At 41.3% G+C, this 21582-nt stretch overlaps 1 protein-coding gene across 1 annotated transcript in view; it reads left to right on the top strand.

Annotated features, from left to right (window-relative positions):
* LOC134342836 (ubiquitin-conjugating enzyme E2 variant 1-like) overlaps positions 1-21582 on the top strand; it is a 93677-nt gene that overhangs the window by 18569 nt on the left and 53526 nt on the right. Inside the window, exons 3-5 of the mRNA XM_063041455.1 lie at positions 5314-5405; positions 14576-14720; positions 16320-16532. Of these exons, the coding sequence (XP_062897525.1) occupies positions 5314-5405; positions 14576-14720; positions 16320-16532 (450 nt within the window). The remainder of the gene's footprint in view (positions 1-5313; positions 5406-14575; positions 14721-16319; positions 16533-21582) is intronic.

Raw genomic sequence — 21582 nt, 5'->3', positions numbered from 1 at the left:
AGTGGATCAATGGAAAGGAGTCTGCTAAATAAGACTAAAATTGAGGAAAATAACAAACAAGAGAAAAGGTGCAGATGCTGGAAATCCGAACAACACACACAAAATAGTGGAGGAACTCAGAATGCTGCCTGGTCTGCTGAGTTCCTCCAGTATTTTGTATGTATTGTGGAAAATAAAACTCTTGAGCATCTGGCAGTGATAGCTATTTGAATGACTTGTAAACTTCAGCTTGTCAAGACAAGTGTAGTTAAGCTTTTGATTCACTGCATCCTTGTTGAGAGGTGATTCTGACTTTTCAAACCATTCGCAGTAGCTGTATCTCCTTTGTGGTGAAGGTTTACTGAACCTTTTCATTTAACTTTTTTGGCCCAATGTAAGGCTCTTTAGGAACCTGAGTCCATTAACTGGGGATTACAGCGCACATGAATATTTCACCACTTTTTTTTATCCTCAATCATCCTTGAACTATGCCTCTTTAAAGGGTTAAGAACTTCAAAGGTTTCAAAGGTACATTTAATGTCTGAGAAATGTACATAATATACATCCTGAAATTCTTTTTCTTCGCAACCATCCATGATAACAGAGGAGTGCCCCAAAGAATGAATGACAGTGAAATATTAGAACCCCAAAGCCCCCTCAGATCCCCCCTCCCACCAGCAAAAAAAAACGATCGGTGCCCCCCCCCCACCCACCGAGCACTCAAGCATGCAGCAAAGTATCAATAAAGGCAGACTTGCAGTACCTGGAAGACTACTCGTTCACCTGGTAATTCAACATACCACAGTCATGCGCCCTTGCCCCCTCCCCCCCCAAAAAAATAGGTGTCTCTGTTTCACAGTGAGGGGAGATGTAACAAACAACTTGCTGATTTACAATGTTAAAAGTCCATTGCATCACTTTTTCCGAGCTCTGTGCCCAAAGAACTTGGGTCTGTAGGCACACAGCCAGAGATCTTCCATCTCCCACGACACGCACTGATTTCCTGCAGAGGCACCGACTTCAAGTCTGCCCGCCTCCAGAGCTGTGAAATCCCAAAACTCTGAAGGCGAGCTAATCTTCTTGGCCATGTTCTTGGTACATCAAATAATGGCAGTCATGAGACCCCAAGAGTGAGTCCCATTCCTGCAAAGAACCGAAGTCAGCATGTAACTCCAGGTCAGGGTCTTCAGAAGAACCCTGAAAGGGAAAAATAGAGATATTCAGGTTAGAATTCAGAATATATTTGTAAATTAAGTGCTTTGTAAGTATGAGTTACATAGAATAGTACAGCACAGTACAGGCCCTTCGGTCCACAATGTTGTGCCGACCCTCAAACGCTGCCTCCCATATAAGCCCCCACCTTAGATTCCTCCAGATACCTGTCTAGTAGTTTCTTAAACTTCACTAGTGTATCTGCCTCCACCACTGACTCAGGCAGTGCATTCCACGCACCAACCACTCTCTGAGTAAAAAACCTTCCTCTAATATCCCCATTGAACTTCCCACCCCTTACTTTAAAACCATGTCTTCTTGTATTGAGCAGTGGTGCCCTGGGGAAGAGGTGCTGGCTGTCCACTTTATCTATTCCTCTTAATATCTTGTACACCTCTATCATGTCTCCTCTCATCCTCCTCTCCAAAGAGTAAAGCCCTAGCTCCCTTAATCTCTGATTATAATGCATACTCTCTAAACCAGGCAGCATCCTGGTAAATCTCCTCTGTACCCTTTCCAATGCTTCCACATCCTTCCTATAGTGAGGTGACCAGAACTGGACACAGTACTCCAAGTGTGGCCTAACCAGTTTTATAGAGCTGCATCATTACATCGCGACTCTAAAACTCTATCCCTCGACTTATGAAAGCTAACACCCCATAAGCTTTCTTAACTACCCTATCCACCTGTGAGGCAACTTTCAGGGATCTGTGGACATGTACCCCGAGATCCCTCTGCTCCTCCACACTACCAAGTATCCTGCCATTTACTTTGTACTCTGCCTTGAAGTTTGTCCTTCCAAAGTGTACCACCTCACACTTCTCTGGGTTGAACTCCATCTGCCACTTCTCAGCCCACTCCTGCATCCTATCAATGTCTCTCTGCAATCTTTGACAATCCTCTACACTATCTACAACACCACCAACCTTTGTGTCATCTGCAAACTTGCCAACCCACCCTTCTACCCCCACATCCAGATCGTTAATAAAAATCACGAAAAGTAGAGGTCCCAGAACAGATCCTTGTGGGACGCCACTAGTCACAATCCTCCAATCTGAATGTACTCCCTCCACCACCACCCTCTGCCTTCTACAGGCAAGCCAATTCTGAATCCACCTGCCCAACCTTCCCTGGATCCCATGCCTTCTGACTTTCTGAATAAGCCTACTGTGTGGAACCTTGTCAAATGCCTTACTAAAATCCATATAGATCACATCCACTGCACTACCCTCATCTATATGCCTGGTCACCACCTCAAAGAACTCTATCAGGCTTGTTAGACACGATCTGCCCTTCACAAAGCCATGCTGACTGTCCCTGATCAGACTATGATTCTCTAAATGCCCATAGATCCTATCTCTAAGAATCTTTTCCAACAGCTTTCCCACCACAGACATAAGGCTCACTGGTCTATAATTACCCGGACTATCCCTACTACCTTTTTTGAACAAGGGGACAACATTCGCCTCCCTCCAATCCTCCGGTACCATTTCCGTGGACAACGAGGACATAAAGATCCTAGCCAGAGGCTCAGCAATCTCTTCCCTCGCTTCGTGGAGCAGCCTGGGGAATATTCCGTCAGGCCCCGGGGACTTATCCATCCTAATTATTTTAACAACTCCAACACCTCCTCTCCCTTAATATCAACATGCTCCAGAGCATCAACCTCACTCATATTGTCCTCACCATCATCAAGTTCTCTCTCATTGGTGAATACTGAAGAGAAGAATTCATTGAGGACCTTGCTCACTTCCACAGCCTTCAGACACATCTTCCCACCTTTATCTCTAACCAGTCCTATCTTCACTCCTGTCATCCTTTTTTTTCTTCACATAATTGAAGAATGCCTTGGGGTTTTCCTTTACCCTACTCGCCAAGGCCTTCTCATGCCCCCTTCTTGCTCTTCTCAGCTCCTTAAGCTCCTTTCTTGCTTCCCTATATTCCTCAATAGACCCATCTGATCCTTGCTTCCTAAACCTCATGTATGCTGCCCTCTTCCACCTGACTAGATTTTCCACCTCACTTTCACCCATGGTTCCTTCACCCTACCATTCTTTATCTTCCTCACCGGGACAAATTTATCCCTTACATCCTGCAAGAGATCTCTAAACATTGTCCACATGTCCATAGTACATTTCCCTGCAAAAACATCATCCCAATTCACACCAGCAAGTTCTAGCCTTATAGCCTCATACTTTGCCCTTCCCCAGTTAAAAATTTTCCTGTCCTCTCTGATTCTATCCTTTTCCATGATAATGCTAAAGGCCAGGGAGTGGTGGTCACTGTCTCCCAGATGATAATGCTAAAGGCCAGGGAGTGGTGGTTACTGTCCCCCAGATGCTCACCCACTGAGAGATCTGTGACCTGACCCAGTTCATTACCTAGTACTAGATCTAGAATGGCATACCCCCTTGTCGGCCTATCCATATACGGACACACTTAACAAACTCTGCCCCATCTAAACCCTTGGAACTAATCAGGTGCCAATCAATATTAGGGAAATTAAAGTCACCCTTAACAACAACCCTGTTATTTTTGCACCTTTCCAAAATCTGCCTCCCAATCTGCTCCTCTGTATCTCTGCTGCTACCAGGGGGGCCTATAGAATACCCCCAGTAGAGTAACTGCTCCCTTCCTGTTCCTGACTTCCACCCATACTGACTCAAAAGAGGATCCTGCTACATTACCCACCCTTTCTGTAGCTGTAATAGTATCCCTGACCAGTAATGCCACCCCTCCTCCCCCTTTTCCGCCCTCTCTATCTCTTTTAAAGCACTGAAATCCAAGAATATTGAGAATCCATTCCTGCCCTGGTGCCAGCCAAGTCTCTGTAATGGCCACTACATCATAATTCCATGTATGTATCCAAGCTCTCAGTTCTTCACCTTTGTTCCTGATGCTCCTTGCATTGAGGTACACACATTTCAGCCCTTCTACCTTACTGTCTTTACACCGTTTATTCTGCTACTCTTTCCTCAAAGCTTCTCTATATGTTAGATCTGGCTTTACTTCATGCGCTTCTTTCAAATGTTGAATAAAATAGGAGTTGCAGGAATCAGAATCAGGTTTTTTATCACTGGCATGTGTTGTGAAATTTGTTAACAGCAGCATTTCAATGCTATACATAATATAGAAGAAAAAAAATAATAAGTAAATCAAATAATAAGTAAATCAATTACAGTATATGTGTAATAGATTAATCATGCAAAAACTGAAATAATATATATTTTTAAAAGTGCGGTAGTGTTCACAGGAACACCATTTAGGAATTGGATGGCAGAGGGGAAGAAGCTGTTCCTGAATTGCTGAGTGTGTGCCTTCTTGCTTCTGTACCTCCTACCTGATAGTAACAGTGAGGAAAGGGCATGCCCTGGGTGCTGAGAGTCCTTAAAGACAGTGCCCATTATTTAGAGACACTGCTCCTTGAAGATGTCCAGGGGACTTTGTAGGCTAATACCCAAGATGGAGCCGAATAAATTTACGACCCTCTGCAGCTTCAGTCTTGTGCAGTGCCTCCCTCCACCCCCCTCCCCATACCAGACAGTGATGCAGCCTGTCAGAATGCATCAGTATTTGAATGTTTTTGTTGACATACCAAATTTGTTCAAACTCCTAATGAGTATAGACGCTGTCTTGCGGCCTTTGTAGCTGCAACGATATGTTGGCAGGTTAGATCCTCAGAGATCTTGACGCCCAAGGACCTGAAACTGCTCACTCTCTCCACTTCTGATTTCCCCTATGAGGATTGGTATGTGTTCCTTCGTTTTGCCCTTCCTGAAGTCCACTATCAGCTCTTTCTTCTTACTGATGTTGAGTGCAAAATATCTTAAAATCAATGAATAGGTATGGGAACACACAAAATGTTGGAGGATCTCCACAGGTCAGGCTGTATCAAGGGAGGAGAATAAACAGCTAATGTTTTGGGCTTTCATCATTACATCAGCCTGACCTATTGAGTTCCTCCAGCATTTTGTGTGTTCCAGTATCTGCAGAATCTCTTGTTTGTGAATTGCTATGGGGATGTTATTTAAAGGATATACTTAAATTTATTTGCCAGGTGGTGTAAATATGTCATGTGTAAGTTAATGAGATTTGTTCTAACTGCAATTTTTTTTTAACTAGTTGCAGGGATGGTTACTGCTGACTTTGCTTCAGGATTGGTCCACTGGGGAGCAGACACCTGGGGTTCTGTTGATCTTCCTATACTTGGCAAGGTATCTAATAGGAATCAATTTATGAATCTTTGTCTTTCTAGATTGCATCCCTTAGGCTTGATTTGTTAATGCGTGTGCATCACAAGTTGTGTTTTTCTGTAATTTGTGGACTTGCAAACTGCAAACCAGTCGAATGTAATATAGGGAGTAAAGTATAGACTTCAAAATTATCTTTGAAATGTTTATGGTTTATGTGGATATGTTGAGTTATTGAGAGTTAACATTTCAGCTGGGCCCACATGCACATTAAGCTAAGTACCTGTTTGTTGAACGTTCAGTTTTGTAGTTACATAAATCTTGTAAAGTACCTGTTGAGTTTGAAGTTCTACTGAATATGTAGTGTAATAATCTTTGTAATTTAGGGTGGCTTAGATAGAGTACTTATGACTGAGATGTTTGGTCAAGCGTTTACTGTTTCTGTAAATAAAAGTATAATATGATTACTTGTAATCAAAGCCTTCTGTCCCACTTACTGAATCTGCAAACCTACTTTCCCATAACACCTGGTGCTGTGAGCAAGGTTCGGTGTTTGAATGGAAGGTGAATACCTTTAGAAGGAAAAGAAAGAAAGAGCCTCTGTGTGAGCAGTGCCAAGACTAGAGTTGGACCGAGGGTAATGCAGGATTTGGGAGTCTAGCCAACCTACTGGCGGTCTTCTGGGCCCCTGTAGACTGGTCAGACAAGTTGGACTCCCATGGCGTGCAAGTAGGATACCTCATCATCTCTCTACTTAAATCAGGCAGGGTTTCCCAAGAGGAAGGGGAGCCAGAGGGAAGCTTTCTGGCTGCTGGCAGCCATTGTAAAGCACCAGCATGAGATGGTTGCACTCAGCAGGAGATACTAAGTCTCAAGAAGGAGGTGGAGGTGCTGCACCAGCACCATACCACCATGGGGGAAACTGCTGGGTCAGCACAAACTGACCAGAGAGCTACAAGAGAAGGGTGTGGAGATGGCCCATTGGGCATACTCTAATTACTGAATTTTCATTTGCTGATAGGCTATTTGGCGAATGGATCTTGTTAAGGACAGAGCCTTCATGCTGTGGGGAGATGAACCCCATAGACATGGTGAGGATGGGGAAGAGAATAGAGCAGAGTCCTATGAATTCCCCTTGTAAACACTCCCCTTTATGCACCTAAGATAGTACAGGCCAGACTGGTAACCACATGGTCCCTGACCAGGTATGGGTGTCTTTGGCTCTGTGTGTATGTGAGATCCGAGTGATTGTGATCTGAGAGGATAGAGATCAGAGAGCTCTCCGCCAAGAAATTAGTGGGATTGGGAGATAGATACAAAGAAGCTGGGGCAGCCTCTGCCCACATGGTTGAGGGTATGGAATGGGGGGGGGGTGTTCAAACATGGATCAATAGCACCCTGAGGATCCTGCTTGCTTCCTCTGAGGGTAATGCATCATTATGGGATTGGGTAGCAGCGATGGTTAAAATCCCTCCTTGAGTGGGATTTAAGGCCTTGCAGGTGGAGTGGAGCACTGTAGACGAAGAGACCAGAGCCCTTCTCATGTGGGCTCTCATTACAGGTTTATAAGTCAAAAGTGATGGCTGACCAGAGAACTCTGACTTGACCCTCGCTATGGTAGGGCATTTGTTTAAAACAGCAGCTCCTCACTTGAAAGGGGTGATGCTGCCTTTAATGGCAGTCAGGGGTACTGTAAATGCAGCCATTTGGTTGCTGGAAGGGTTAGAGTCCCCGTAGTTGGGTGTACACATTAGGTAAGTGACCTTGGGGTGTAGGGGTAAATGGGGTTTCCACTCTGACTGTCAAGTGGAGGGAGCACTGCCAGGGGAAGAGGTCAGGAAGCCATTAAGGATGAAGGGTTATTCTCAAAGCCTTCTCACGATGAGAATTCTTCCTGTCCTCTCCAGAATTTCTCCCATTCCATCCAGGATTCCCTATATCCCTCTGGAGGTTCTGCAAAAGGCACTGCCGGAACTTCAGACGGTGGTGGTGCCTTCCTGCCCCACCCCCATAGTCAGGGGGTCATTTGAGGTGTGGCCACATGTGAATTCACTTAAGTGAGAGTTGGAGTGCAAAGTTTGTTGTGTGTTTATTAAATCAACATCAGAAGGATGTTTGACTTAATCATGTGCTTTGGTGGAAAAGGTAACCAATTGAAATATTTCACTACTTGGTGAAGTGATTTTGCAGGAGCTTTTGTCCTTTAAGAAAGTTGTCCCTTTAAGCAGCTCTGTGAGTGTGTTGATACACCTAGCTGTCTTTTCCTTCATTCTTTGGAAAATGTGATTTTTCACTGTGGGAATGAACTATTTATTCTAAGTGTTGCAGATGGTTCTGAAAGAAGAGAAGTACAAGCATGGATATTTTATTTGTGTAATACTCAGGTGCTGTCGGCTGCGCAAGTCTAGGGAAGACAATCTGTTGCCCCACCAAATGTGTGAGACTGAGGTGTAAGCTCACCCGAAATCCCCTGCTTGTGTGGATGCTGCGTGATTTGTTACCCTGATACAAATCGGTACCACAAAATAACACCATACACCATATACAGTTAAACGATTTCGCTTATAATTCTTAATTTGACTAAAGGGTTAGTAAAGAAAAGGCAAACAGAAAAGGGCCCATTTTAATGAAGCAGTCTAATGTGCACATGTTGGAGCTCACAGTTTCCCATTCTCCGATCATCCATAGATTACCCCCGGCATTGTCGACTCCCAGCCCCACTCCTACAACCTCTCCTCTCTGGTGTCTTCTCTCCTCATCTCCCGCCAAACAAAAGACGCAGATCACCTCTGTGTCAGACACACCACATGAAAACACACTCCCTTCATTGAACAGCTCACATTTCAGAGCACCCGTTATCACTAACCACAACCCAAACACTGCTTCTACAGGGAAACCAATACATTAGCAATGAAACCTCTCCCAGGATGTTACTCTCTTCCCCATCCACCCCCACCCCAAACCAAAATTAGTCATGTCCTCGTGACACTGAAATAATTTGCCAACCTTTCAAACAAAGCACAAAGTCCAAACCAGGTGTAAAAGGTAGTGACACAGCTCCCCAAGGCAATAGGTGCCACATTCTGTTCACCTGCTGCTACATAGGCCAGCCTATCCGGTGGTCTCCTAATTCTTTGAGACTTCCTTACCATCATAGAAACATAGAAAATAGGTGCAGGAGTAGGCCATTCGGCCCTTCAAGCCTGCACAGCCATTCAGTATGATCATGGCTGATCATCCAACTCAGAATCCTGTACCGGCCTTCTCTCCATACCCCGTGATCCCTTTTGCCACAAGGGCCATATCTAACTCTCTCTTAAATATAGCCAATGAACTGGCCTCAACTGTTTCCTGTGACAGAGAATCATCTTCTGCTTCAGGCTCCGACCCCCACACATTGGGATACTTCTGATCTTTGTGGCAAGGCCTCCTCCGGTCTATCACTCGTGCTGTCCTGCAACTTGGATCCCTCTGTCCCTTTACTGAGCCCCGCTTCATCCCTTTCTGGGTCCCGCTGAAACCAAGTCTGTACACAGATAGCCCCCGCCCCGATTTAACCTGACTCAGCGTGAGAAAGGTTGGGAATCTCTTCCTCATCAGAGCAGTATCCCCTTCAGGACGGGGGCTATTCTAATCTAATCTGTCCTACTGTCGGTCCTTCAGTCACCCCGTGTCACCGCAGAATTCTCTTACTAGTTGTAGGCTCCAGGGCGAGCTCTGGGTCAACCCGCACAGAAAGACCATTACATTAGCAGTGAAACCTTTCCAAGGGCGTTACATTTATCTTGTCTGTTTTTAGTTTCTTTATTTGTTTTCCATGGAATTGGTTTTAGAGGCCCAGATTCACACTGGCCACGTGGAATCCAGGTATCTCTGTTCCTGATAGATCTCCAGCAGGAAATCAGCATTTGGCGAAGTTGCTCGCAGGTGAACAGATAGATTGGAAATTTGGAATTCATATTTTGGAAGATTTGGAGAGCAATCCTAACAGTTGTTTTTATTACGAGGCTGCTTTACGTCTAACCCAGTGACTAATCAAGAGTGAGTGAATTTGTCTCCATACATTACAGAAAGGCAAAGTAGTGGATGCTGACAGCAGTAGTAATGACACTGACCTATGCTGTGAGGTCCTATAATGTGTTCCTGTGGATGGTGTATGAATATGCAAACAAGACCAAAATGTTGGATTGCTGGATTTGCATGAGGATTCCTAAACACGCTTCATTATGGATGCCAATAATACCAATCTCTTTCGAAGATGAGGAAAAAGACCGTTGGACAAACTTGTCCAGATTTTTGGGTTTTTGGCATTCTGTTTTGGGGAAAGCAGGAGAGAGTAGTTCATTCCAGCCAATCACACCCCATGACATGGTAACAGCCTTAACGAACTTTAGCCTTCATAATCCCTGGTGGAGTAAGTGCTTTAAGGGCTGCATATGATTTGTTTAACCCAAAGGTCCTGACTGTGAAAGTGATTCCCCAGCTGACAGGGAATGGAAAGGAATGTTGATGTAGGTGGTATGATCAGCACAGGTCCTACCGCAACTATCCACTGGGTGGTGCAGCTGATGGTATCTGGAATATCTAGTGCTACACATGCACCACCTCAATGCCCTGGATGAGCACCCTGCCTGATTCAGTGGGCATAGTAAGAAGGCTTTCACAGAGGTAGAGAGGTTTTGGATAATGGCCTTTCCCACGTGTAATATGGCCAGGCTGTCTTGGGAACTGATATGCATGGCCTATGTGATGGAGACATTGGCTAATGAGAAAGCTACAGCTTTCAAGCACACAGAGTATGTGCTGACTCAAGTACCAGCTGAAATGATGGCTATTCGAATGGTTGCCTTGCAGAATTGGATGGCCCAAGATTACCTGCTCGCAGAGAAAGGAAGTAATTGTGCTGTTATCGGTCAAGAATGCTGCACCTACATTCCCTAAAAGCCAGGGAACATCTCTCACCTAGCTGATCACATTTGACAGTCGGTGCATAAGATTAAGAAAGCGGAGGACCAGTTCCATAGCTATTACACTCTGGAGTGGAGGGGGAGTTGGTGGATTCTGGGGCACTAGGAGGTGGGTGGAGTACTGTAGTATACTGGGTGCCCACTATTGGACTTGTAGTACTGAGTATTTTCCTTTTGTGGTTTTACATATAGTTTAGTGGGGCATATGAAGGGTTATACTAGCTGAGGGGAAAACTGTTATGATGCTGCATCTTTCGAGGAATGTGGTGTTGAAGGTTGATCCACAGTGTCAGTCTTGGATGGGCTCCTGTGAAGAATGCAGCAGCCCTTTCCCATTACGTGCTGTGGCACTGGCTTCCAGTTCTAGGTACCTCCGAGGCATAAAAACACGTGCGAAAGACTGACTCTCTTGCTAGGGACACATCTTCAGGCTGAAGTTATCAGCAGCACTGAAGAACCATTGGGGAAAGTATGTTAAAGGACCTGTTGAGCTTGAAGCATTACTGAATGTTTAATGTCATAATTTTTGTAATTTAGGGTGGCTTGGATGAGTACTTTTTCAACTTGGTGTGGTCATTAGTAGCTAATTACAAAGATGCAGACTGCAAAATGGCATATCCACCATTTGTTTATAGTAATTGCTAGAAATAGCTTGCAGACTTAACTTTAGACCCATTTTATGAAATCCTGGTTTCTTCCAGCTGCCCAAAGAGCAGCTGGTTGAACAAATGTCCCACAACTTTTACTCTCCCAGTCATTCTTATTAAGTCGCTGGAAATGGTAACTCTAGATTTTTTCAATTCCAACAGTATTCAATGTGCTATCTGTTTGGCGACTTGAAACTCTGTTCCTAATGTTTCAAATTATGTAGTTATCTAGAATCTTTTTGTACATTAATAGGTTTTGAAAAGCTATGTTCTATTGGCCGTTGAGTCCTATTACTTGTCAATTTAATCTTTTGGAACAAAATTAACTAATTATTGCAAACATCCAACACATGCCTTCTACAGCTGTTCAAATCCTGCCTATCAGTTGGTGGGTGTGTGTGTGTATATATGTGTATATGTGTGTGTGTGTGTATATATATATATATTGTGTATGTGTATATATTATAGTGAAAGTTAAAAGTGAATTATTGGTTTTTGTTTCTAGTGCATGAAGTATACCATTAATCTGCAACAGTTGCTATATTTCCTAAAACTAAGCAGTTCTCTGGATGGAGAAGCAAGAAAAGAGTATATAATTTTGCGGGTTATTGGATCAAACCTCCTGAAGGACTAAACATTCTTTACTACAAGAATTAAATCATTTTTTAGATTTTCTGCCCGCAGTGAAGGGGGATGGTGACGTTCATTGCTGTCACCCAAGCATGCATTAATTGGCTTAAAAGCACAACACAGAAGGTCCTATTGGTGAAGGTAGATTTACCATAAACTAAGGAAGGATCTGACTCTAGCAGATTTGAACTGGGGACCTAGGCAAAAAACATTGATGCTGTAGCAGCCTTGTTATGATTTATATGCAGAGTAAAGTTGCCAAAGCCATCCCTCCAAGGTGATTGAGGAAGCGAGACGAAGTGGACTTGAAGGACTTGTATGAAGCACTTCAGGAGAATGAAACAGTGCTCCCAAGGATTAGAAGATTGTGATTGCATTGAATCATTTTAAGACCATATGGCAGTGGTTCCCACCCTGGGGTCCATGGACCCTATGCTTAATGGTATTGGTCCATAGTATAAAAAATGTTGGGAACCCCTGCTCTGTGGAGACTTAACAGGGTAAATACTGTGATTGTCTTTGTTAGTTCAGGGTGGGGGGTGGGTAGGAGAATCCAAACCTCTTGGGTTGGAGAGTTGATCATTAAAAAAAACATCTGGAGGAGCACGTTCTGTAGGGATTGTGAACTGTTGGACATTCTGTATCCCAAGAAGCTCTGAGTGCTAATTTTTTTTTAGATTATGAGAACTCTCAGTCCTCTTTTATTGGCATTTAGAAATGCATACATGCATTAAGAAATGATACAATGTTTCTCCGGCGTGATATCACAGAAAACAAGACAGACCAAAGACTAACACTGACAAGACCACATAATTATAACATATAGTTACAGCGGTGCAAAGCAGTACCATAATTTGATGAAGAGCAGTCCATAGGCACAGTAAAAAAAAAATAGTCTCAAAGTCCCAAGTCAATCGACTCCCGAGTCCCTGATAGCAGTGGCAAAAGGGAGAAACTCCCTGCCATAAATCTCCAGGCACCGTCAACTTGCTGATACCTTGGAAGCAGCCGACCACAGCTGACCCTGAGTCCATCCGTCCGAAAACTCCGAGCTTCCGAGCAGCCTCTCCGATACAGCCTCCCGAGCGCCATCCTCTGCCAAGCACCTTCGACTTCTCCCCGGCCGCTGAAACGCGTAAAGCCGAGGATTTTGAGGCCTTCAGCTCCAGAGATTCCAGTTATCACACAGTAGCAGCAGTAGCAAAGCAGACATTTCAGAAGTTTTCCAGATGTTCCACTGTGCACTCACATCTGTCTCCATCAAATCAGGATGTGCACGGTCCCCTACTTGACAGATAACAGATATTCATCACTGGAGAGGTCGCGCCGCCATCTTCTCCCCTCTCTAAATATTCATTAAATATTTAAAAGTTTGGCTTCAAATGAAGATACTTGATGTCCTTAAAGTGGTCCAATCAGAGTCCTGACCTTAACTCGACCAAACATCTGCGGCAAGACCTCAAGATTGCTGTCCACTGCTGTTCCCCAACTAACCTGGCACAGCTTGAGCAATTTTGCAAGGAGGAACAGGCAAATCTTGCTCTATCATGTTGTGCAAAGCTTAACAGAGCCTTGTAGCAAAATACTACTGACTGTAATAGCTGCAGGAGGTGGCTCAACTAAGTACTGAGCAAAGGGGATGGATACTTTTGAACTGCTGACATTTCAGTTTTGTATTTTTAGTTTTTCATGTTTTACTATTTTCCCTGTTTTTTGGGGCTGTACTGTGGGGGGGGGGACATGTGATTCACAAATTTTTTAAAATTCTCAATTAAATTTAAATTGATCAAAATCTCTGGTTATCATACTCATGTGAACAAAGGGTTGGGGCTGAATACTTTTGCAAGGGAGTGTATTCAGTCATAACTAAGGATTTACCTGCAATGGTTTATTTCACAGCTACTGACCTCATTTCCCAATAATTACTACTTGGGTTTCTACATGTTTTGTTCTTCCTCTCTCTATGCTGCTCCACTGTGACTTTGCCTAAAATCAGTTTCGATGTTGTATTGATCACACTCAGCTTTGCCACTTTTGAGTCCTCCAACAGCTAATAAATGATTCTCTCCCAACATCCCTGTCCTTGATGAGTACAAACTAAATATTGGGAAGAATTAACATGCAGTTTTTAATCTGTTACAAACTCTGCCTCTCTGTGGATTCTGTTGCCTCTCCTGTATTATATCTACAAATGACTACTTTTATCTTTATAACATTTCTGACTAAAGTAATGATCTGCTAATCTGCTGAAAACCTGGAGTGTGCATTTGTTATATCGGGAATAGGCCATTTCATCCATTCCTAGCTGCCGCCTTTAATGTTCTCTGTGGATGTGTCATTCAACCTTTTCACCCTAATTTGCAATGAGCCCCACTTGTCCATCATCCTCCATTTGGTGATCCACCCTGGCAGCCAGGAGGTAATCATAGCTTTATCTGGGATACTTCTGAGCAAATCTTGTAATTTTACATTTTCTACTGCTGGATGTATCCGCAAGGAACTGGTGTAGGGCATTTTGCCAATGCAGGTTTCTTGGAGAGCAATTTTTTGAATTTCCGGAATACTGTGGTCTCTGAAATTGTTGTTCTGTTTACTCCATTAAGAGAATACTGATGAACTTGGTATTATTACTTCCTTAAAATACAAGCATATCTGTGTTTTTGTATCCACCTTTTAACTTTTGACATGTTGAGCATTTTTTTTAAAGAAATGTAGGTATGACTTGGGTGCCACAAAGGATTGTGTGAAGTTAGTAATACACAAAATGCAGGAAAAAAGCAGGCCAGGCAGCATCTATGGAGAAAAAGAAAGTACAGTCAATGTTTTGGACCAATGCTGCCTGGCCTGCTGAGTTCCTCCAGCATTTTGTGTGTGTTGTTTGGATTTCCTGCTTCTGCAGATTTTCTCTTGTCTGTGGTATGAAGTTAATATATTGCTTTGCTTGTTCTAGGCTTTCATAAGACCATTCAGAGAACATCATATTGACCCCACTGCTATAACAAGACACGATTTTGTAGAAACAAATGGTGATAACTGCATGCTTACTGTGATTCCTCTGGCTCATATGGCATACAAGTTTCTTACTCTGTCTCCAGGTATGTTGATCTGTTTCCTTTCCTATAATTAGTGTAATTGAGTAGCACTGGCATTATGTATGTTAATAATATTGGAATGAAAACAGAACCACCCAAATGGGTGGTGGACATTAGGACCATTCTTTCACAAATGTTAGATTAGTTAATTAATATTTGATTTGGGCGGTGAGTAAGAAAGTCGGTTGTAAGAAATTGGATTGTGGAAGAGATTAGGTCTTGTTAAATGTTGAAGAAAGTTCAGAGTTAAATGTCTGCAACCACTGTCCCTTGTTGTGCAAAAAAATTGCTTATCTGAGCTAAGGTGATACCTGTAAATTATGCTTGATTGTAAACCACCCTTGTTTCATTTTCCAACAAGTTGCCAGAGAGTTTAATGAAGCAATCCATTATTGTGGTCCATTGCTAAAGAAGTTGATGTCTTTGTTCAGAAGTGAGATTTTTAAGAAAAACATGGGTGATGTGCAGATTTTATTATAAAATTAATGGGAGTAGGGAGATGCAGAAATCCAGTGCTACTCTGAACTAATAGTTAAATAGTATGAAAAGAATTCTAATTATTTAGATAATTAAATGTCATGGATATCTTTAATTGATAATTATAGGGTTCCATTGAGAATGTGCTTTTTTTTAAACCAGGCCTGACTGTTGGAAGAATTACTCTCGTTCGAGAGTTGGAAACTAGAATGTGGGTGGCAGAGTAGGGCTGTAAAAGAATTTGGATGGGAAGGTAATATTGATCTGGTGCAGTATGTTAAAATGTTAATGATTCTAGGGACCATGTAAGGAGAGAAAATTAGAGCAGTGATTTCCTAGAATGAAGATTTTTGAAGAAGGCATTTAAGGAAGTTGGTCAGCAAGAGCTTGATATAATTAATCCTTTAGAGAATGTGATGACTCCAGCATTGAAGTAAAAGAATCTATAAGAAATAGTGGCTTTAGAATTGAAATGTAGCAGGAATACAGAGTGAAGTAGGTTTGAGTTACCTATCCGTTTCATTGAATAGAGCATAAAAGTGAATGAGTTCAGTGGATAAAGGTATGCAGTATTTGTGTGGAAGATGCCGTTGTGCAATATACCAGGTAGAATGAAGGGGAAATGAATGGTGAAATAATAGTGCCTTTTAAAGGGGACTATATAGAAGTCAAGAATAAAAAAAATTTTACTGATACCAGTTACTGTCTATCAAAGATATTGTGTCACTGATGCAAATAGAAGTGAAACTTAGGGATGAAAAGCATTATATTACCTAGCAAGGTAGAGTAGCCAGCATTCTTTTAATCTAGAAGTTGAACTTTCTGCCAAATTGAATGTTTTGATTAGTTTTTATCCTTTATTTCTGAATACATTAAACTCTGAACAAGATAAAATAATGTATGCATCCCTTGAGCACTAATTCAGTTAATTCAGAAATTGGCTACACAAGTCGAGGACAAACAAATTGTCGTTCAGTTGGAATGTAAACCAGTTGTCTAAGATTGACAGGGATTGAGGAGGGGGGTGGAAGGAGAGAGTATTAGCTTTGTGATATGCATGCTTAAAGGCTTTGTATAGCTGGGTTTTTTTTGCTGAATTCTAACTGAAATAATTACCTTTTACAGAGGCCATCTATGCTATTTATCCTTGGGAGTGCTATATCTTTTCTCTTGGATTGTTTGTGACACTGACAAACCAAATTCACAAGTGGTCTCATACATATTTTGGATTGCCTTCATGGGTCTGCTTTTTGCAGGACTGGCATATCATTCTACCACGAAAACATCATCGCATTCATCATGTATCTCCACATGAAACCTACTTCTGTATTACCACAGGTTAGTTCTTGGAATTGAAGAGTTGTGTATAAACATGCAAACCTGCACTTGGTAGTTTAAATGTTGTTAAACCTTGTTGATGCTATAGTCTAACTATCTAACTTGAAGTGTGGAAAAGGAAGAAATCTGGGCAACTTGCAGGGAGCATTACTCATTCCTCTCATTTAATCTAAGCTTGAGTGCTGGATCTTGCTGTAAATCTCTGCCCAGAGAAATGCAATGGTAACTGACTTAGCAACACCTTCCAGGCTTTCCAGTTGTATATGAATGTTTAAGTGGGGGGGGGGGGGTGGGGGGAGATCCTGAAGCTTAGTGCTCTCTTACAGCCATTTTTCTCCAGGAGTCACTGGAACAAGTGTAAATTAATACCACAGCAAGATCATCCAGATAAATTTCCCCGTCTGTCTGCTGGTGAATAACATTAGGCTGACATTCCATCTCTGACTCCACAATATACACTGTTCAATGTTAGATTGCCATCAGTGACACAATGAGTGTTCTGCAGCAATTGGAGTATCACTTTGCATTCCATGGAGGAGAATGACTGTTTCACACAGAATCATTGGTATTTCGTTGGAAAAATGTGGCCAAGAGTTCACTGCTGTGGAGGAGATGGGTTAAATTATCTACAATATTACCATTCTCAACCAGTTGTGTTGAAATGTGGCAACAAAAAAATCTAGTCTAAAACTTATTCTGATGCAGAAAATATGGGGAAAACCTGTTCTTTGATGTTGCTGCTCCAAATCATCAGTTACAGACGTTGCTAACTAGGCCGATACTTCTGGCCTTTTGAGAAAATAGGCTAGGCTATCACCTTCGATTGTTAGAGTTCTGTAAACTTTGCCCTTGTTTTCCATCAGAAACTTAAGACTCCTTGAAGCTGCACTTGATTCAATACTACCATGCTGTTAAGAGTATCCAGTTGTAGCCAAAATATAAATGATTCTGTTGCCTTTACTCAGTCTAGTGTTCACTCATTTTTTGAGATAGAGTTGACTGAAGACTGGCTTTTGATGTTGGGTTCTCAGGAGGAAGCAAGTGTGAAATGATGGTGTTAATTTTGTATATGGGCAGCTTCCAGTAATGCAAATGTAATTTTAAAAGTTATTTTCTAATTAAATTTGTAACTGAAATATCATGGCTGCCATTTAAAAAAAAATTGAATACCTTTTCATGTTTCTTTTCAAGGTTGGCTAAATCAACCCTTGGAAAAAATAAGATTCTGGAAAACTCTGGAGGATATTATTCAGCGATTAACTGGAAGTAGACCAAGAGATGATGATTTCAAGTGGGCTCAGAAAACAAAGTAAACTACAACAATATTTTGACTCTTTAAACCTTTTGCCAACTAATTGCACCAGCCAAATCTGTTACTGCATTCTGAAGATACGCTCTGGAAACAGCATGCCAAAAAAGATGCTCATAAAAAATATTTGAGGGCATTTCAATGTATTTGGATAGTAATCCTTTGTAAACATTTTGTGGTTCAAATTAACATTCATATGAATGCGGAATGTTCAGTACATCTCAATGTGAACTAAACTAAGTTAATAGAAATACTATTGGGACACAATCAAAAATGAAAGAAAAGAAGCGTAAAGGGTACATATCAAGGATTCAGATGATCGGAATTGCAGGGTCCATTTGGTGCTTGCTTGTTTTGTATACTACATTGACAAAGCCTTAAATTTTTGTTTGCCAGAGAAATTTAATTATTTTGAATATATATGTATAAGAACTACATATTAAAAGTAAAGCTGTATTTACAATTGCTTTGGGATAATGAACAATTGCAAGAATTATTTCAATTGTGGCTGTTAAAAATGCAAGAAGAATTTTATCTCCTGCTTCATAGAATGGTTCAGTATTAACATTTCTCTTGTCTCCGGTCAGCCATGTAGTATTTTCTATAATGGACTATTCTAGGCACTTAAAATGAAATTCAAAAGGCTCTGTACCATAGCTTTCAGGAGACCTCATGTACCAAGAAATACACTGCACTTTCTACATTAGGAATTTGAATTTGTTTAGTTTGACTTTTAAGGACCAGTTAAAATGCTTGATGTACTCACCAAATAACAAATGTACCATTTGTTATACCTCATTTGTGAATGTAATTGCTTAAATTAAATTATTTAAATAGTACTGGACATGCAAGTCACATGCAAGTTCTCTAGTTTGATACTCCAAATATTATTGCAGCCAATTTAAATAGTCAGAAATGAAACATTGAGAACTTTGAGTCTGCATCATTAGAAATGTTGCCATTATCTGAATTAATAAAATATTTCCACTAAAGTTTTTGTCATTTTCTGGTCCAATTACTGTATATACTTGTTTTAGCAACATATTGAGAGACTTCCTTCTCATTCCAACCCCTCCAGGGGAAGGTGTTGGTGGAGCAAATCTCATTTTCAGCTGCCACTCTGAACACCAGGTCCTTGTACATATCTTAAACCTTTTGGTTTTCTTGCAAGTCTCTTCCTTTCTCTGTTTTTTGCATTAGTGATGTATTAATAATAAGTACTTTATTGATCCCCAGTGGGGGATTCTTTCTTTACAGCAGCAACATTACAAGAGAGATCACAGGCTGCTATGTTGTGTATTGTTTTATCTCTACTTAATAAGATAAAATTGAATGCTTTCATTTTTGCAAAGCAATGTTAATTTTATACATTGAGGATCAGTATTCAATGCTGACAAGAGATTTTTTTGCCAATTTATCAATCTGCTAAATGTAGAAGATTGTTCTTGGCTAAATTTATCACTATTCGTAAATTTTTTTCAAACCATCTGCTCAATCATCATGTTTTTGTATTAATAAATTTATCTTCCTGGTGAGCTCAATGGTAACCAGTAATGAATTTAAAAGAAAAATTAAATGTAACTTATGTATTTGCTTTATAAGTTTGTAAACAATGTGTGAATTAACATTAAAATTACGTAACACTTGTTTTGGCTGATCTGTATGCTTATTGCAAAGCATGAAGTTGAATGTGTGATTAACTAAATGTGGTAAAGTTCCAACTGAATCCTTACCCCCCTCCCGCCCACATGTGATCAGTTATTTAAGTTGGTGCAGATGATGAGGCACTCTTTTACACAAATCAGTTCAATGATTGGAGTATAAACTTCAATTTTTTTTTAATTGTAAAGAATAGAACTGCAACATAGCTTTGGTTTGTGCAAGCTATGTTCAAGGGAAAAGCTTTGTTCTTGTGTTTGGTTTTAAGCTTTGTCACTGTGACTCTTCTATTTGTAATCTTTGTCATTTGTTCAAAGTTAAAGTAAACATGATCAAGTTCCCAACCTTGGCTGGTCAAATCCCAAATCCTCCCTATTGTTTATTTCATGTGATATCAAGTCTATCACTGTGTGATTTCAGTTGGTTAATGAGCAATTCCTTTACCCATCCACAAAATATTCCTAGAAGCCTGCACAGAGAATGTTCTGGAATTAGAGGCAACAGTCTTGTAATAACCAGACACATTAGAACTGAAAAGAGAAATTTCTATTCAAAGGTTGGAAGTCTGCTAAGACCTGGTTATTGTTCACATTCGAAACTGAAATTAAAGATTTTTGAATATTAAATGAATTGAGGGCTTGAAGCATGAAAGCAGCACTAAAAATAGAATGGAGCAGGCTGTTACAGTTCTCAAAAGAAATGTTGCAACACATCTACTGAATTTGATCCTCATAAATAATGCATTTTGCTTATTAACTGTAAAGTATCTTGACTGTGCCATGTGCACCTGAATAAAGATACAAAAAACAAGTATTGTAATCTTATAATTTTCTCGCACTTAATTGAAGAATAAAGCCATAACTCAAATGGCAATGTGTCTAGTGATTTTGCTTATCGGAATATGATTGTTCATTATGTGTACGTTTATCTATATATATTTTAATATGCATCCAGATAAAGCCTTCACCATAGGGGCGACGTGATAGTGTAGTGGTTAGTACAACACTGTATAGTACTGGCAACCCAGGTTCAATACCCTCCACTGCCTGTAAGGAGTTTGTACGCTCTCCCAGTGACCGTGTGCGTTTCCTCCCATGGTCTAGTGACGTACCAGTTGATGATTAATACTGCACCTATCAACTGTTCTGTTGCCTGGATCTCCTCCCTCACTACTATTCAGGACCCCAAATAGCCCTTCAAAGTGAAGTGACACTTAAGCTGTGAGTCTGTTGGGGTCATCTACTGTATCCGGAGCTCCTGGTGTGGCTTCCTTTATATCGGTGAGAGCTGACGAAGATTGGGAGAGCACCTCGGTCCATCTGCCAGAAAAGGCAGGATCTCCCAGTGGCTACCCATTTCAATCCTACTTCTCGTTCTCATTCTGAGATATCAGTCCATGGTCTCCACTGCCATGATGAAGCCGCACTGAGGTTGGAGGAACAACACCTTATATTCTGTCTGGGTAGCCTCCAACCCGATGGCATAAACATTGATTTCTCAAACTTACAGTAATTGCCCCCCCCCTCACCAATCCTCCATTCCCGTTTCCCTCTCTCACCTTATTTCTTACTTCTCAACTTTTTTTCCAGTCCTGATGAAGGGACTCAGCCTGAAATATTGACTGTTTACTCTTTCCCATAGATGCTGCCTGGCCTGCTGAGATTCCCCCAGCATTTTGTGTGTTTAATGAAGGGGTGCTGTGTTGTAGGAATAATCTGCCAACTGTGCTGCCAAACGAATTGGTCTTTTCTGACCTCAAAGTGTACAGTAAAGATGCCATAACACTACCTGAAAAGAAGATATTCTTTGCTTTGAATTAACTTCCCTTCAAATTCATGGATATCCACCAAAATCTTTTAACATTCATGATTAGCCTCACAATTCCCTTGATTTTATCTCCTTCCATCCGGCATCAAGGACTATTCCTTCAGTTTTTCTCTCTCTCCTTCATATCCGCTATAATGATCAGAACATCTACAACAGTGTCTTTAAAATGTTTTCCCTTCTTCTTTACTGTGGATTTCAATAGTGCCTCCTCCAATGTTTTACACATGTTCTCACACCCTTTCTCCTCTAGCCAGA

This window comes from Mobula hypostoma, chromosome 2 (genome assembly GCF_963921235.1).
Source record: "Mobula hypostoma chromosome 2, sMobHyp1.1, whole genome shotgun sequence".
NCBI classification, from domain to species: domain Eukaryota; kingdom Metazoa; phylum Chordata; class Chondrichthyes; order Myliobatiformes; family Myliobatidae; genus Mobula; species Mobula hypostoma.
The sequence above is the reverse complement of the archived record's forward strand: the minus strand, read 5'-3'. Positions and strand labels throughout refer to the sequence as shown.